The sequence below is a fragment of the Chelonia mydas genome, chromosome 8 (genome assembly GCF_015237465.2).
Source record: "Chelonia mydas isolate rCheMyd1 chromosome 8, rCheMyd1.pri.v2, whole genome shotgun sequence".
In the NCBI taxonomy this organism is placed as follows: domain Eukaryota; kingdom Metazoa; phylum Chordata; order Testudines; family Cheloniidae; genus Chelonia; species Chelonia mydas.
Window position 1 is genome coordinate 53,450,693 of NC_057854.1, and position 18,929 is coordinate 53,469,621.

The window sequence follows — 18,929 nt, forward strand, 5'->3', positions numbered from 1 at the left end:
CGAAGTGGTTTTAAAACTGTGGAACAAAACTCTCCTTCCTTAATGCTAACATTTTAGCACAGGATTACAGCCATTTGGATTGTCCATTGGAGCTGGAAAGCTAATGGTGTAAGCAACTAGACACTCGGAAATATCACTTGAATGAAAATTGCTGTCAGGCTTAGTAAAGTAGCAGGCTAGACCAGTCTGGAACACATGAAAGGAAACTGGAAGAAAGAAGCTGTCAAGGCTGAATCCCCACTCTGGCACTTCGAGTGCAGAAGGTGGAGCCCTGCAAGGATTTCAAAAATTAATACTTGCCACTCCAGGCTTATATTACATTCCCAAGGTTACAGCTTTTCTCTGACCTGGGCTTGGTAAACACTGCCGCCACCCAAATGCAAAAAAACCCCTTTGAACCCAGGAAGGAGCGCTTGGGAATTCCTCCCTGTGGGGTACCCTCAAGCCCTTTCAACCCCCTCTGGGGAAAAGCTGAGAAAGAAAACAAAGGAAATTAGCTGTTGCCACCAGCTAATTAAACAACATATGCACAAACCTCTTAGGGACACAAAAATCCAATCCTGTTCTTAAAAAAGGTAACATTTATTAAAAACAAAAAGAAAGGAAATACATTCGGAACTTAGGCTTTTTGCTGGAACTTAAACAATTATAAAAATTAAGCATCAAGATATCTCTCTTGAGGTTCAGCTTAAAGATTACAAGCAAAACAAAAGCATCTGGGCTTAGCACAGAGGAGATCCACAAGCCAAAATAAGGAAATAAACCTGATTGTGTCTATGTCAACATTTCCTGTCCAATGATTTCTTCTAGGTATGGAAGATGAATTTTCATATCTGATTCAACCCTTACACAGCATTCCTGCATGTAGAATTGCTGCTCCATGTCTCCTTCTCTGGAAGGGGAAGCTTTTTTCCCATTTTAAAAAGTTCTAGCCTCCCAATGGCTCTTTTGGTCAGGTGCCCACTCCTTTTCCTTTACCTGGGGAACTTTAACCCTTTACAGGTAAAGCAAGCAAAGAACAGCCAATAAGAGGGACTTTATAGCTAACTGGCTGGCTGGGTGTTCATGAAAGGGAGCTACCCCCCTCCTTTCATTTATTATAGAAGCTCAGTCACATCCCTATCTGCAGATTCCAGCTATTTTGATGGTCTATTATTGGTATAGGCAGGATGCTTGCAGTAGGGGCGAGGATACTCTACTGCACTCCATAAGAAAAGTCAGCAGGAGTGATAAAAAGACAAGCTGAGTTAGACCACGCTGAGCTAAGGGAGGCCAGACAGAAAAAAGGTCTACTGATACTGACAGGCTAGCAGTATGGGCTAGATCACTCTGCATCCTGCAAAATAGAAAAATCAAATCAAATTGGTGGCAGGGGAAGAGAAAGCAGCAGTAAAACAAAGGACTACACTAGGTCATACTGTCACTACACTTGAGGAAACCAGGGTAACAAAGGACTAGTTGGCATCAGCAGGCTGGACCAGGCCACTCGACTAAGACAGCAGAAGGAGTGGTAATAGGGTGTAGGGAAATGCATGCTAGATATTCTTCACAAATCCATATCTGCACAACCCTCAGGCTGCCCTAAAAGAATGGTAACTGATACCAAATACGGGGAATCTGAAACATTTGAGTGCTATGTTGTTGGGGGTATTTTTTTAAACTACATTTTCAGAGCCTGTAGAAGTCAGAGCTTAAGTACAAGAAAAATTATCTAAGGCCCGTCCTAGACAGCTGGGCCAAAAACACCAGGTACTGTGGCAAACTGAAAGCAGTAGGCAAGTCATGCTCACAGGTTATTCCTGACCCTGCTGACTTGCCAGCCTCTTGGGAACATTCCTTGATCCCATACTTCACCACAGTCAGAAGAGAAGAATAAAAAGCTAGGGACTTCTGGCTTGTTGCTTCCAAAATGCCAGGTCCTGTTGCAGAATTTCCACTCCAACCAGCTTAAGGCTTGCCTGTCAGATGTCTGTAGAGTGGAGTAAGAGGTGATCATAGCTAAGCTTGCTACACTGCCGTGTTTTCTCCTCAATAATAGCTTTCCTGTACACTCTTCTTCTCAAAAATCCTCTAAGGCCCGTTCTACACTACAAACTTACATTGGTGTAACTACGTCGCTCAGGAGTATGTAAAAACCACACCCCAAAGCAATGCAGTTATACCAACCTAACCCATTATAGACAGCGCTATGTCGACAGGAGAGTTTCTCCCGTCAATATAGCTTCCATCTCTCATGGAGGTGGAGTTTCTCCCATCAGCATCATAATATCTTCACTAAAGTGCTACAATGGTGCAGGTGCACTGGTGTAGCTGTGCCACTGCAGCTTTTTAAGTGTAGACCTGCCCTAACCTACTGGGGGCATCAAGAAGAGGAAGAAAAAAGAAATATGCACAATGGAAGTAACTCCTGCTTAGAAATGAGTCCTAGGGGAACCTCTAGGTTCTTTGAGCAGAGGCAAAACACTGGGGCGGCAGAGAGGCAATCAATTCCGTGAACACTTCCAACTTGGTGACACTACATTGTGAAGCTAGAAAGAAATGGCAAAATATTTTCAAGTTGAAATGAATCACTGAAAGAAATCCTTTTCTGCAAACAGTTTGTTTCTACACATTAACAAGCATTTTGTCAGAAAATTCTTGACTGGCTCTACTCAAGATATAGTACTGCAAACCTTGAAAACACCATATGGTTGGCACATTAAAATAAGAGTCAACACCTTTTAGAGTAAAAAAAGCAGAAGTGTTAAGGCAAAGCATCAGAATCCAGATAGAGCTGCTGAATCTCAGGTAAAGAAGCTGTTCACTCCTGGACTAAGTAAATCCAATCAAATTGCAAGGGTTTTTTGGGGCATTAACTGGACTTCATCAAAATACTTTTTCATCCTTACCACTTTTTTAAACTGAGACTTTTGTTTGTGAATATTCTTACACTATTAATGAAGCAAAGTAAATCTTTCTAATCTTTCTATTTTAGGTACAGTTCCTCAGTTAACATTTTAGCATCTCTGAATGGCAAAAATACAGGGGAAAAAGCTAAATACCTCACAACGTCCAAAGCCTGGGCAATATCAAATACTACCATATCCTGCCCCTCGACAGGGTAGATTTCCAGCAGAGGTACACAATGGTCCAGTTCATCCAAAACATTCTCAACAAGCTCTCTTGGAATATTTGCAATATTGGAGGAAAATGGTTCAGCAACAGATACAGAAGCTTTCAAGTGAGATGAGGTGCTCTGAGATGGTTTGCAAGTAACCTAAGACATAAGAAATATACAGTTACAAAAATTTTTTTAAATGTCTATTTCTTTGTTAGTATGATCCTGCAATCCTGCCACACACAAAGTTCTTATTAACTTTCATGGGACTGCCATCTGTAGAAGTGGACCATACTATAAAACTAAAAATAATTAGTGAAAATGACATCTTCCTTTAATTTTACCTTAAAGCAGTAGTATGATTTTAAGAGAAAATGATAAGTTTGCTACAGAATAAGTAAACTGAAAATTATGAGTTATTTTTTAATCTAAACACTACAGACAGCTGTAGAGGCCAGTATTTAAAACTAAATGAAATGGCACATTTTAGCAGTTCTAAGCAATAGTTCCTGAATTTACGTTTATAAGAATTATGATTATACTTAAGACATACGTTCAAGGTTGCCTAAACAATATTAGTATTAAGTATTTCCACATTAAATAACCTTTTTCAGTTACCTCTAACTTTAACAAGACTTTACCTTTCAGGATGAAATTTTCCAAGTCTGGTCTCAGTGTGAAAGAGATTTTTTTTTAAAGTCTGAATAAAAATTCTCAGAAGCAGCTGAACCAAAGAAGGGAGGGATTTATTAAAAATGCATTTGTTCTTGAATAGTTCTAAGTATCTCAATGGCTTGGGCTAGAAAGTTGAAATTTGGCAAACTGACATCATTAGGTTGACTATGTGGAAAACTGCAACTCAGAGGATTTAAGTCATTGCAGATATACAAGGGTTGACATGCCCGTTTAAGGGCCAAGGCCTTGGGACAGTCAGCCATGTTCCATTAGCCCTATGCAGGGTTGGCCAAAAGAAGTAGCCCAGCAGTAGAGGGCTGACTGGAATGGAGAGCACAAGACAGGCAGAGGCCTGTGGAAAGTTCCAGGAGAGAAGGCCAGGGAGTGGCTATTTAGGAAGAAGCAGGGAACTTCTCAAAGGAGCTCAGAAGGAGCTGAGGTGAGAGACGAAAAGGAGTCCGGGAAGAGCGAAAGCTGAGCCCACAGTATGGGCAGAGTGCTTGAGTCGAATGGAGGGAAGACAGACCCTTCAGGAAGGAGGGGCTGGGCCCAGTTTGAGACTAGGACAAAGTGTTTGTTTTGGACTTGTATACCTCAGAAGGGGCAGACTTTTTGTTAATGGCTTATCCAGAGGGCCAAGTCCAAGAGGGAAAACTGAGGCAGGGCCACTGCAGGGCAACCCATAAAGCCACAAGGGGCACTCAGGATGCAGCACACCACAGTAGATAACCAAATGAATGTAAGGCAAAAAAGGCTAATAAAAATATTGGGTGTATAAACAGGACAATGATATTACCTCAGTATACGCTATTGACAAGACTATCACTGAAACGGTGTGTCCTGTTCTCACAAAATTAGAGCATTCAAAGATGGCAGAAATTATTCAAGGTCTAGAAGATACATCTTGCAATGAGAAATGTAAGGAGCTCAATCTATTTAACTATTTATAATTAAGGTTAATTATGACTTGTGAGTTATGTACCTACATAGGGAAATCTTAAAATCAGAGAGTGGATGTCTTTCTAAAAGATATGATTTAGTTCAATTATAAGTTATTGGACTCTGTAGTGTTCGTTTACATACTGCAGAAATTACTGGGTGAAGTTTATGGCATGTGTTATCCAGGTTGTATTAGCCTAGAATAGATTAAAGTGGTCCTTTCTGATCTTAGAAATCTCTCAATCTAGATACCGATTTGGGAGGGTGAGGCCTCACATATACAGTCTTTCCCAAGCCCTACTAAAAGTTATTTACCAACAATCTGGTAGCAAAGCTAAAATTGAAGCATAAGAGGCAGCAGGCAGGTATAGCCCAGAAAGGAAGAGGGATAACCCTGAGTATGTTTGGTGTTTTTGCTCTTGAGCTCATCCAAAAGATCCTTCTAAACATCAGATGTACAGAATTTTATTTTATTTTTTTTTTACTTTTTTCTGCTTATGGTATTTAAAGGATGCTTCATCATCAAAAGCTGTAATTTTTTTAACTCAGTCAATTATGAAGAACTCAAATTGGCCATGTCCCTTTAGAACTTATCCAACCTGCACATGAAGTGAAATGGGAATTGATACCCTGGCACCTCAATATTCACCGCTATCATGTAATTAGGATATATTTTGTACAAAGCATGCCTTGTGAAGTATCATTCTAAGAGTCTTGATCTGCTAGACATTAATGTCTCGTTGGATTGTATGTACTAGCGTCGTATATGAAGTTATGAAGTTTGACTATGTCTGTTACTGAAACAAGTTGTGAGGTTGAAAATACCCACAAGCAGCCTTTCAGTTACAACAGTAAAAAGGCCAAATGATGTTAATGGCATATTGAGGAAACGCGCCCAAGGATTACCCCAGGAACTATGTACAATAGAAACCTCTCAGAGATAGCACTACACAATGGAAACTGTTTGACTCAGGTAACAGCAACTGCCAGCAAGTTAAAGAAGTATGGGCTGGATGAATGGACTATAAGGTGGATAGAAAGTTGGCTAGATTGTCGGGCTCAACGGGTAGTGATCAATGGCTACATGTCTAGTTGGCAGCCGGTATCAAGTGGAGTGCCCCAAGGGTCAGTCCTCGGGCCGGTTTTGTTCAATATCTTCATAAATGATCTGGAGGATGGTGTGGATTGCACCCTCAGCAAGTTTGCAGATGACACTAAACTGGGAGGAGAGGTAGATACGCTGGAGGGTAGGGATAGGATACAGAGGGACCTAGACAAATTAGAGGATTGGGCCAAAAGAAATCTGATGAGGTTCAACAAGGACAAGTGCAGAGTCCTACACTTAGGACGGAAGAACCCCATGCACCGCTACAGACTAGGGACCGAATGGCTCGGCAGCAGTTCTGCAGAAAAGGACCTAGGGGTGACAGTGGACGAGAAGCTGGATATGAGTCAACAGTGTGCCCTTGTTGCCAAGAAGGCCAATGGCATTTTGGGATGTATACGTAGGGGCATTGCCAGCAGATCGAGGGACGTGATCGTTCCCCTCTATTCGACATTGGTGAGGCCTCATCTGGAGTACTGTGTCCAGTTTTGGGCCCCACACTACAAGAAGGATGTGGAAAAATTGGAAAACGTCCAGCGGAGGGCAACAAAAATGATTAGGGGTCTGGAACACATGACTTATGAGGAGAGGCTGAGGGAACTGGGATTGTTTAGTCTGCGGAAGAGAAGAATGAGGGGGGATTTGATAGCTGCTTTCAACTACCTGAAAGGGGGTTCCAAATAGGATGGATCTAGACTGTTCTCAGTGGTAGCTGATGACAGAACAAGGAGTAATGGTCTCAAGTTGCAGTGGGGGAGGTTTAGGTTGGATATTAGGAAAAACTTTTTCACTAGGAGGGTGGTGAAACACTGGAATGCGTTACCTAGGGAGGTGGTAGAATCTCCTTCCTTAGTTATTTTTAAGGTCAGGCTTGACAAAGCCCTGGCTGGGATGATTTAGTTGGGGATTGGTCCTGCTTGGAGCAGGGGGTTGGACTAGATGACCTCCTGAGGTCCCTTCCAACCCTGATATTCTATGATTCTATGAACAGCAAAAGAGCTTTCTAGCAAGTGGGAAGATATAAAAGTAGGAAAATGACATCATAATAGGACCTCACTCTCTCTACAACACACCTGGAAACACCTGCGGAATAAAGGCTGAAGGAGGGGTAGTGTGGAATTGATGGTCCCAGCCTAAAGGGATTTCTAGCCTGTGTATGAAAACCTGGGAAACCCAAGCTGCAAAGCCAAGGCAGCTTGTGTCTTAAGAATCTGCCAGCCTGTTTATCACTCAGGGTGAGAATTTGCTAATTCACATTCTACCTATCCAGTATGTTAAGCTCAGTTTGAGGTTTTATTTACTAGGTAATCTGCTTTGATCTGTTTGCTATCACTTATAATCACTTAATCTATTCTTTTGTAGTTAATAAACTTATTTTGTTTTAATCCAAACCAGTGTGCGTTTGACTAAGGTGTCTGAGGAAAATCTCAGCTTGGTTACCACAACTACGCAAGGCCCTCTTCACATTGAGGTTAAGCCCATATGTTGGCCAGATCTGACCAGGGCAGAATGGTACTGCTCTGAGGTCCTAGGCTGGGAGGCTGGTGGTTAGAGAGCCTGCATGTGACTGCAGCTGGGTGTGTCCCTACCTGTGTGAATGCTGGTGAAAGTGCAAGCTTGGAGGGCTTTGCAACTTGTCATGGCAACACAATGTGAGAGGGAGCTGGTGGGTCAGAGGGCTCAGTGATACCCCAGTTCTAGGTGGTACCCCGGGGAGGAACCCATCACAGGAATCCTGGGGTGGGGGGAATATAGCATGTAATCTCATAATTAAAGACTACTGTAATGTTTATAGGAGCAGAAGTTAAGATTGTGAAAGCGACCTTCATTTTGGCATTTCCAGACGCTGGAATACTTCATTTTTAACCATAACTTCAGAATTTTTTTTAAAAAACTACATTGAAAATAGAAAATAATTTAAGTGTGTGACTACACATCACATGTTGCAGAAAGGAAAAGTTAGTTAAAAAAGAACTGATAGTCTAATCCTGTCCCTACCGTTATCCTCCAACCTGCAAATTCAAGGAAACAGGATATAGTTATGTTTTTCCAGTTCTCAGAGACCAACGTGCAATTACAAGCACTTGAACCAGTCTCAGAAGAAACACAAAGAGATTGTATTGCATACCAGGATCCCCAAGCAGTGACGTGATTATATCCATAAAGTTGGGAGAAGAACAAAGACACTACTCCATAGCTAGATAGCAGTTCAAATCCCATGAAGTTTTGTGTAGTTATCAGTCAGGAGAAGCTCAGTAAGTCTCACCAGGAGCTGTACACACCTCCAGAATGAAACTGGGGAAATAGGAAAACTGTTTACCTCTAATTCTGCTGTTTACCAGTATCTTGCAGGATTTTCATTCCTAGATTTTAGCTTCTTTGTGGAAGATTGCTGGGACTCCCCTGCCATAAGGATTCCAAATCAGTGGGGAAGGAAGGGTAGGGTCATGAAATCTGTGTGGACCAAAGCATCTCTAAGTTCACTTTCTGTAAGGTAAATAGCCTCTTTTCCAATGCTTGTCCACAAGGATCTCACGCTGCAGGTGAGTGACCAACAGTTACCTCTCAAAAAAGCTGGCTATAAGATTCCTATCCAAGCCACCACAATGGAATAATGATAGGTATGTGAACTGATAAAACTCCAACTAGCTTCTCTATAAATTTCAGAAATACGGACTGGCAGAGTATACAAAGATGTTATTTTCTACAATCTGACTACCATACGCAATAGCTCAAAGTATGTCCTTTTCTGCACTTGAAAATTTTAGTGAATGAATATAGTTCCAAAAGCATGCGCAAATGGAGGACCTGAAAAAACGGTTACTTACCTTCTCGTAACTGTTATTCTTCGAGATGTGGTATTCATATCCATTCCTATCAGGTGTGTGTGCACGGTGGCCGGAAGATTTTTCCATAGCAACATCCGTCGGGTCAGTCTGGGCACCACCTGGAGTCAGTTTCATGGCGCTCAACATAGGGCCCTGCAGACCCGCCACCCCTTCAGTTCCTTCTTGCCGGCTAGAGGGGAAGGAGGGTGGGTATTGGAATGGACACAAACAACACATCTCTAAGAATAACAGTTACGAGAAGGTGAGTAACCGTTTTTTTTCTTCGAGTGCTTGTTCATGTCCATTCCCATCAGGTGACTCCCAAGCCCAAGTTTAGGAGGTGGGGTCGGAGTTGTCCACTGATTGGAGTACCGCTTGTCCGAAAGCTGCATCATCTCTGGCCTCCTGGGCTATTGCATAATGCGTGGAGAAAGTGCATATGGAGGACCACATCGCCCTGCAGATTTCCTGAGTGGGGACCTGGGCCAGGAACACTGTAGATGAAGCCTGCAGCCTGGTGGAGTGTGCAGTGATCAGAGGTGCAGGAACACCTGCCAGGTTGTAGCACTCACGAATACAGGAAGCTATCCATGACGAAATGCGTTGGGATGACAGAGGCTGACCTTTCATCCTGTCTGCCACTGCCATGAATAACTGGACTGATTTCATGAACGATTTTGTTCTCTCGATGTAAAAGGCCAGCGCCCTGCGGACATCCAGAGAGTGGAGTCTCTGCTCCCTGCCCCTGGAATGTGGCTTAGGGTAGAAGACCGTGAGAAAGGTGTCCTAGCCCTGGTCTACACTACGAGTTCAGGTCAAATTTAGTAGCGTTAAATCGATTTAACACTGCACCCGTCCACATGATGAAGCCCTTTTTTTCGACTTAAAGGGCTCTTAAAATTGATTTCCTTACTCCACCCCTGACAAGGGGATTAGCGCTTAAATCGGCCTTGCCGGGTCGAATTTGGGGTACTGTGGACGCAATTAGACGGTATTGGCCTCCGGGAGCTATCCCAGAGTGCTCTATTGTGACCGCTCTGCACAGCACTCTCAACTCAGATGCACTGGCCAGGTAGACAGGAAAAGGCCCACGAACTTTTGAATTTCAATTTCCTGTTTGCATGGAAACCACGCTGGCCAGAGCTCATCAGCAGACGTGACCATGATGGAGTCCCAGAATTGCAAAAGAGCTCCAGCATGGACCAAACGGGAGGTACGGGATCTGATCGCTGTATGGGGAGAAGAATCTGTGCTATCAGAACTACGTTCCAGTTTTCGAAATGCCAAAACATTTGTCAAAATCTCCCAGGGTATGAAGGACAGAGGCCATAACAAGGACCCGAAGCAGTGCCGCGTGAAACTTAAGGAGCTGAGGCAAGCGTACCAGAAAACCAGAGAGGCAAACGGCCGCTCCGGGTCAGAGCCCCGAACATGCCGCTTCTATGAGGAGCTGCATGCCATTTTAGGGGGTTCAGCCACCACTACCCCAGCCGTGTTGTTTGACTCCTTCAATGGAGATGGAGGCAACACAGAGGCAGGTTTTGGGGACGAGGAAGATGATGATGATAAAGCTGTAGATAGCTCACAGCACGCAAGCGGAGAAACCGGTTTTCCCGACAGCCAGGAACTGTTTCTCACCCTGGACCTGGAGCCAGTACCCCCCGAACCCACCCAAGGCTGCCTCCCAGACCCGCCAGGCAGAGAAGGGACCTCCGGTGAGTGTACCTTTTAAAATACTATACATGGTTTAAAAGTAAGCATGTTTAATGATTAATTTGCCCTGGCATTTGCGGCTCTCCTGGATGTACTCCCAAAGCCTTTGCAAAAGGTTTCTGGGGACGGCAGCCTTATTCCGTCCACCATGGTAAGACACTTTACCACACCAGGCCAGTAGCACGTACTCGGGAAGCACTGTAGAACAAAGCATTGCAGTGTATGTTTGCTGGCATTCAAACAACATCCGTTCTTTATCTCTCTGTGTTATCCTCAGGAGAATGATATCATTCATGGTCACCTGGTTGAAATAGGGTGCTTTTCTTAAGGGGACATTCAGAGGTGCCCGTTCCTGCTGGGCTGTTTGCCTGTGGCTGAACAGAAATGTTCCCCCCTGTTAGCCACGGGGAGTGGGGGGGGCTAGCCACGCGCTGGGGGAAGGCAAAATGTGACCTTGGAACGAAAGCACATGTGCTGTGTACGTAATGTTAACAGCAAGGTTTACCGTGAAAGAGTGTACCCATTGTTCTATAAAATGTGTCTTTTTAAATACCACTGTCCCCCTTTTTTTTTCTCCACCAGCTGCATGTGTTTCAAGGATCACAGGATCTTCTCCTTCCCAGAGGCTAGTGAAGATTAGAAGGCAAAAAAAAAGCACTCGTGATGAAATGTTCTCTGAGCTCATGCTGTCCTCCCACACTGACAGAGCACAGACGAATCGTGGAGGCAGAAAATGTCAGAGTGCAGGAAAGCACAAAATGACGGGGAGGAGAGGTGGTGGGCTGAAGAGAGGGCTGAAGCTGAAAGGTGGCGGCAGCGTGATGAGAGGAGGCAGGATTCAATGCTGAGGCTCCTGGAGGATCAAACTAATGCACTCCAGCGTATGGTTGAGCTGCAGGAAAGGCAGAAGGAGCACAGACCACCGCTACAGCCCCTTTGTAACCAACCGTCCTCCTCCCCAAGTTCCATAGCCTCCTCACCCAGATGCCCAAGAATGCGGTGGGGCGGCCTCCGGCCACCCAGCAACTCCACCCCAGAGGATTGCCCAAGCAACAAAAGGCTGGTATTCAATAAGTTTTAAACTTTTAAACTTTTAAAGTGCTATGTGTCCTTCCCTCCTCCACCACCCCTCCCGGTGCTTCTCTCCTCCACCACCCCTCCTGGGCTACCTTGGCAGTTATCCCTCTATTTGTGTGATGAATTAATAAAGAATGCATGAATGTGAAGCAACGATCACTTTATTGCCTCTGCAAGTGGTGATCGAAGGGAGGAGGGGAGGGTGGTTAGTTTACAGGGAAGTAGAGTGAACCAAGGGGCGGGGGGTTTCATCAAGGAAAAACAAACAGAACTGTCACACTGTAGCCTGGCCAGTCATGAAACTAGTCTTCAAAGCTTCTCTAATGCGCACCATGCCCTCCTGTGCTCTTCTAACCGCCCTGGTGTCAGGCTGCGCGTAACCAGCGGCCAGGCGATTTGCCTCAACCTCCCACCCTGCCATAAATGTCTCACCCTTACTCTCACAGATATTGTGGAGCACACAGCAAGCAGTAATAACAATGGCAATATTGGTTTCGCTGAGGTCTAACTGAGTCAGTAAACTGCGCCAGTGCACTTTTAAACGTCCAAATGCACATTCTACCACCATTCTGCACTTGCTCAGACTTTGTAGTTGAACAGCTACTGACTACTGTCCAGGCTGCCTGTGTATGGCTTCATGAGCCATGGCATTAAGGGGTAGGTTGGGTCCCCAAGGATAAGTATAGGCATTTCAAGATCCCCAACGGTTATTTTCTGGTCTGGGAATAAAGTCCCTTCCTGCAGCTTTTGAAACAGACTAGATTTCCTGAAGATGCGCGCGTCATGTACCTTTCCCGGACATCCCACGTTGATGTTGGTGAAAAGTCCCTTGTGATCCACCAGTACTTGCAGCACTATTGAAAAGTACCCCTTGCGGTTTATGTACTCGCCGGCTTGGTGCTCCGGTGCCAAGATAGGGATATAGGTTCCGTCTATGGCCCCACCACAGTTAGGGAATCCCATTGCAGCAAAGCCATCCACTATGACCTGCACATTTCCCAGGGTAACTACCCTTGATATCAGCAGATCTTTGATTGCATTGGCTACTTGCGTCACAGCAGCCCCCACAGTAGATTTGCCCACTCCAAATTGATTCCCGGTAGCTGTTTGGCGTTGCAAGCTTCCACAGGGCTATGGCCACTCGCTTCTCAACTGTGAGGGCTGCTCTCATCTTGGTATTCTTGCACTTCAGGGCAGGGGAAAGCAAGTCACAAAGTTCCATGAAAGTGCCCTTACGCATGCAAAAGTTTCGCAGCCACTGGGAATCGTCCCAGACCTGCAACACTATGCGCTCCCACCAGTCTGTGCTTGTTTCCCGGGCCCAGAATCGGCGTTCCACCGCATGAACCTGCCCCATTAGCACCATGATGCCCGCATTGCCAGGGCCCGTGCTTTGAGAGAAGTCTGTGTCCATGTCCTCATCACTCTCGTCACCACACTGATGTCGCTTACTCACCCCGTTTCGCTTTGCCAGGTTCTGTGCTGCATATACTGCTGGATAATGCGTGTAGTGTTTAATGTGCTCCTAACTGCCAAATCTGAGTGGGCTCCACGCCTGCCGTGGTATGACGTCTGCACAGAAAAAAGGCACGGAACGATTGTCTGCCGTTGCTCTGACGGAGGGAGGGGCGACTGACGACATGGCTTACAGGGTTGGCTTACAGGGAATTAAAATCAACAAAGAGGGTGGCTTTACATCAAGGAGAAACAAAAACAACTGTCACACAGAATGGCCCCCTCAAGGATTGAACTCAAAACCCTGGGTTTAGCAGGCCAATGCTCAACCCACTAAGCTATCCCTCCCTCTCGTATTTCAGGCAGGACTTCACGGAGGGAGGGGGGGAGGGAGGAGCAAATGAATACAAAACAAATCTGGTCTATTTCTTGTTTTGATCCACTCCATCTATCTTTTACATCTTTGGCTGGCAGCAGACGGTGCAGAAGGACTGCAAGCCATCCACATCTCTTGGCTGCTCGGCAGAAGATGGTACAATAGGACTGCTAGCCATCCATATTTCCTGCCTGCTCACTATAAGATGGTACAACAAGACTGCCTGCAGGACTAAAGAGAGTGACCTGGTAGAGTCACTCCTAATGTAGTCCCTGCACCCACGTCTGCCCAGGCGCTCCTGACCGACGCGGCCAGGAGCACCTCGGACATGACGATGACGGCTACCAGTCCTATTGTACCGTCTGCTGCCACAAGGCAATGGGTTGCTGCTGCTGCTGTGTAGCAATGCAGTACTGCGTCTGCCAGCACCTAGGAGACATACGGTGATAGTGAGCTGAGCAGGCTCCATGCTTACCGTGGTATGGCGTCTGTACAGGTAACTCAGGAAAAAGGCACGAAACAATTGTCTGCCGTTGCTTTCACAGAGGGGAGGGAGGGAAGGAGGGCCTGATGACATGTACCCAGAACCACCCGCAACAATGTTTTTTGCCCCATCAGGCATTGGGAGCTCAACCCAGAATTCCAATGGGCAGCGGAGACTGCGGAGACTGCGGGATAGCTACCCACAGTGCAACGCTCCGGAAGTCGACGCTAGCCTCGGTACTGTGGAAGCACTCCGCAAAGTTAATGCACCTAATGTACTTAGAACATTTTGTGTGGGGACACACACAATTGACTATTTAAAAACGATTTCTAAAAAACCGACTTCTATAAATTCGACCTAATTTCATAATGTAGACATACCCCTAGTTGATGTGAAACTGTGACACAACCTTCAGGAGGAAAGCAGGATGAGGCCTGAGCTGAACCTTGTCCTTATAGAACACAGCGTAGGGAGGGTCTGATGTTAGGGCCCTCAGCTCAGACACCCTCCTGGCTGAGGTTATCGCTACCAGAAATGCCATCTTGTAAGAGAGGTAGAGCAGGGAGCATGTTGTTAACGTTCAAAGGGTGGCCCCATGATCCTAGAGAGGACCAAGTTGAGGTCCTAGGCAGGGACAGGCTGACGGACATTAGGGTATAGCCTGTCAAGCCCTTTTAGGAATCAGCTTACCATGGGGTTAGCAAACACAGAGCGGCCCTGCACGCCCAAGTGGAAGGCCAAGATGACGGCTAAATGCACCCGAGAGTCCCTCCTGTTTCAGATGGAGGAGGTAGTTCAGGGGCAAATGGTGCTGTGCCGACTGGATTGAAAATCTTTTCCACTTGGCAAGGTATGTGGCTCTCATAGAGGGTTTCCTACTGCCATGGAGGACTTGTCTAACCTGGCCTGAACAGGAAAGCTCCAACGGATTTAGCCATGGAGCTTCCATGCCATGAGATGAAGCGACCGGAGGTTCGGGTGTTGGAGACGCCTGCGATCTTGTGTGAGAAAGTCTGGGAAGAGTGGCAAGGTAATCGGGGCTCCCGCAGATATGTCTAGGAGACATGTGTGTACCAGTGCTGACAGGGCCAGGCCGGTGCTATCAGTATGACCTGAGCTCAATCTCTGCAGATCTTGAAAACACCTTGTGAACAAGTGGTATGGGTGGAAAGGCGTATAGGAGAGAACCTCCCCAATGGAGGAGGAATGAAACATCCGTGCTGGAGCCCGGGCTGTGATTTTGGAAGGAGCAGAACCACTGGCACTTCCTCTTGCGTCGCATGGCGAAAAGGTCCACCTGGGGAAAACTCCACCTCTGGAAGATTGAAATTGCGATGTCTGGGGAAGGGACCACTTGTGGCTGTGAAATGACCTGCTGAGGTAGTCCGCCAGCTCGTTCTGTACCCCAGGGAGGTATGATGCTTGCAGATGTATTGAATGTTGTACACAGAAGTCCCAAAGCATGAGGGCTTCCTGCGACAGGAGAGAGGAGCATGCACCCCGGTTTGTTGATATAGATTGCTGTTGTATCGTCCGTCATGATTGATACACATTGTCTGGTTAGGTAAGGATGGAAGGTCTGACATACTACGCACACCGCTCTCAGCTCTCTGACATTGATGTGGAGACCCAAATCTGCTTGCGACCAGAGGCCTTGAGTTCTGCGGTCTCCCAGATGAGCTCCCAGCCCAAGTCTGACGTATCCGTCACCAGTGACAGAGACGGCAAAGGGAACCCCTGAGCACACCTCCTGAGCGTCGATCCACCACCGGAGGGAGTCGAGGACCAGGTGAGGCAGGCATCACGATCCTGGGGTCCAAGCTGTCCTTGGCTGGGCAATACACTGACTTGAGCCACAACTGAAGTGGTCAAAGCCTGAGTCTGGCATGCTGCACCACGTAGGTACAGGCAGTCATGTGTCCGAGAAGTTTCAGGTAGTTCCTCGCTGTAGTGGGAGGGAACTGTCTGAAGCCTCTAATTATATTGTTGAGGGCCTGAAACCTTGCCTCCGTCAGGTATGCCCTGGCTTCGGTTGAGTCCAGCACTGCCCCTTTGAACTCTATTGTCTGGACAGGAGACAGAGTCAATTTTGCTTCGTTTAGAAGTAGACCAGGCTGTCAAAGGTGGCTCTGCTAAATCTGACCTGAGCTTCCACTTGGGTCCTGGAGCAGCCTTCGATCAGCCAGCGATTGAGGTATGGAAATACCTGTACCTGGTACCTTCGCAAGATCACGGTGACGACTGCCGTACACTTGGTGAAAACTCGAGGTGCTGCTGACAGGCTGAACAGGAAGACAGTAAATTGGTAGTGGGTTCTGTTGACCACAAACCTGAGGTACTTCCTGTGGGGCTGAGTGATTGCGATATGAAAATATGCATCCTTCAAGTCAAGGGTGCGATATCAGTCTGCTGGATCTAGTGAGGGGATGATGGGGGCCAAGGAGACCATGCGGATCCTGAGTTTCTTCATGAATTTGTTGAATTCTCGCAGGTGACAGGAGCGACTGCACCTCCTGGATAAGGAGCTGCTCGTGAGAAGGGTCCCTGAAGAGGGACGGGGAAGGAGGGTAGAAGGGCGGGAGGGGACAGAATTGGATGGAGTATCTCCTCTCTACTGTGCGGAGCACCCAGCGGTCCAAAGTGTGGGACCATGCACGGTAGACACTCGGGAGGAAAAGGTATGGTGGAGTAGATCCAGTCTCTGATCTGGGGCGCTGTCCTCGACCGCTCCTTCAAAAGGACAGTTTAGGGCCAGAAGGCAGTTTGGGTTGGCCAGAGCGCTGGCTTGAAGACAGGTGTTGTCTCCTCCTGCCACTCCTGTTCCTCCTCCGAGAACCATCCTGGCAGTTCTGGTGATGGAATCTTAAAAGAGGTTGCAGTCTGAAGTGTCTCCGCTGCGTGGCGGGAGTGTGCAGGCCCAAAGACTTGAGGGTGGCTCATGAGTCTTTCGGGCTGTGTAGCCTCTTGTCTGTCTTTTCAGAAAAGAGTCACACCCTCAAATGGGAGGTCCTGAATAGTCTGATGGACCTCATAAGGGAGCCCCGAGACTTGGAGCCACGAGCCCCTTCTCATGGCCACCCCAATAGTCATAACCCTAGTGGCGGTATCTGCACCATCCAACATGGCCTGGAGGGAAGACTAGCTTCCCCTCTTCCACCAAGGCCAAGAACTCGGCTCAGGAGTCCGAAGGGAGGAGCTCCGTAAATCTGGCGATCGCCGTACAAGTGTTATACGAGTACCTGCTGACGATGGCCTGCTGGTTCGAAATACGGAACTGCAGACCCTCTGTAGAATAGACCTTTCTCCTGACAAGGTCTAGTCACTTAGCCTCCCTGTTTTTTGGGGAGGGCTTGGAAACCCTATCTCTCACACTGGTTAGCAGCGTCCACAACAAGAGAGTCAGGGGGTGATTGCGGGTATAAATGTTCGTACGCTCTGGAGGGCACTAAATAATGCCTCTCATTGTGCTTGGGAGCGGGCAGCAAGGAAGTTGGGGTCTGCCACAGGGTCTTGGTAGCATCCACAATAGTCTTAATCAGTGGTAGGGCAATACGAGAAGGTCCTGAGGGAGCGAGGATGTCCACCATGGTATCAGCCTCCTCAGCCTTAATGCCCAGTCCCTGAGCAGCCCTTCACAGCAACTGTTGCAGCACCCTGTTGTCTTCAAGTGCTGGGGCTATGGCTGTATCCGCCAAAGCCTTGTCTGGCAACGATGAGGAGGAAGCACTTATGAGAGGCAGTTCATGCCATCCGTCCCCAGGGGACCCCGTGACACTCGGGGCAGGATCAGTGCCAATGGGGTGCTCACCAGCACTGGGGCTGTGGACGTTGAACCCGGTGTTGGCGCCGCCATCAGTAAGACCGTAGGAACCATCGATGGAGCTGGTGCAAATCCCCCTGTCTGCGCCGACAAAGGTGGCAGGCTCGTCGCTGGTATCTGTGCCAGGCTCATCAGTGCCTACGCTGTAGTCAGTATCAATATCTGTGCTGGAGCTGAAGTCGGACGAGTCAGTGGTGCCAAGGTTGGTGCTGGCGCCGCGGCCGGAGGCGCTGGCATATGGGCAGGTGCCAAGGGAAGCTGCATAGACGATGGTGGGATGAAGGTGGCTGAGGCGACAGAAAACGCAGCACAGTGGTGACCTTGGGTCCCTCCCTGGCCTTGGTGAAAGGCCCAGGGGGTCCAGAATGGCCACTGTGGTGGATTCTGCCACTGCAGTGGCCACACCTGGGGCTCTCTCCTGTCTCTCTCAAACCTCTATCTTCAGCTCCTACTTCTCCTGGATCAGAAGGAGTCGGACTCTGACTCCAAGGTCTCCAAGACTGAAGATCACGGAGGAGACGGAGAGCTCAGGGAGCAGGTAGGCTCTCTGTCCGGGTGGGCCGGTGCTGAGGGACGTGGAGAGGGGGAGCGCCTGGACATCACAGCTGGCTTCCCTCTTGACTGTGCTGGGGGGCAGGGCGGGGCTACCAGCACTAGAGGTTCTTTCCTCCTTAGGGGCGAGAACAGTGCCGTAAGGTGCTGCAGGTTCCAAGCAGCTTCAAAAGCTTCCAGCGTCAAAGGGAGTTGTAGCTACTGGCCTGTAGGGACTGGTGACCGTGGGGGACCTGGACTCAACTCCCTTGCCCGGGCAGGAGTTGATGTGGCCCCAGTAGGGGATCCAGAGCTGTGGCCCGCCTGGGGTCTCATTTCTCTGGACTTAGCCAGAGGTGACCGACGGTCCAGCTTCTTTTTCTTCTGAGGCACTAGCAAGTAGGATCAGTGCCTGCTCTCAGCCGGGCCTCATGAGGTGCTGTGCCGGTGCCAAGAATCCTGGAACGAGTCTTTTCTCTGTGCCGAGCTTGACGACAGTGCTGGGACACTCTGTGTCGAGGACAATGTGTTAGGAGCCGGGTCCCCTGAGCCTGGGTCAGAATGGGAGCGTACAGCTGCCTCCAGGAGGATCACCTTAAGCTGCTGTTCCCTTTCTTTAACAGTTCTAGGGTGGAACTTGCGGCAGATCTTACAGCGGTCCTTTTGGTGACCCTCCCGTAAGCACCATAAATATGAAGAGTGTGGACTGCTCTTCGGCATGCACTTCGCCCAGGCCACACAGTTTTTAAACTCTAGGGACTGCAGCATACAATGGCTCTGGGGAGTCAGAATGGGGAGGGACCCCCAACAACTCTAATTACTAAAAACT

The 18,929-nt window shown here is 47.7% G+C and overlaps 1 protein-coding gene across 2 annotated transcripts in view; it reads right to left on the reverse strand.

Moving 5' to 3' along the window:
• Positions 1 to 18,929, reverse strand: part of SHCBP1L (SHC binding and spindle associated 1 like) — a 67,203-nt gene that overhangs the window by 45,874 nt on the left and 2,400 nt on the right. For both annotated transcript variants that reach the window (XM_043521068.1, XM_027823642.3), the window contains exon 3: positions 3,042 to 3,256. In XM_043521068.1, the coding sequence (XP_043377003.1) occupies positions 3,042 to 3,256 (215 nt within the window). The remainder of the gene's footprint in view (positions 1 to 3,041; positions 3,257 to 18,929) is intronic.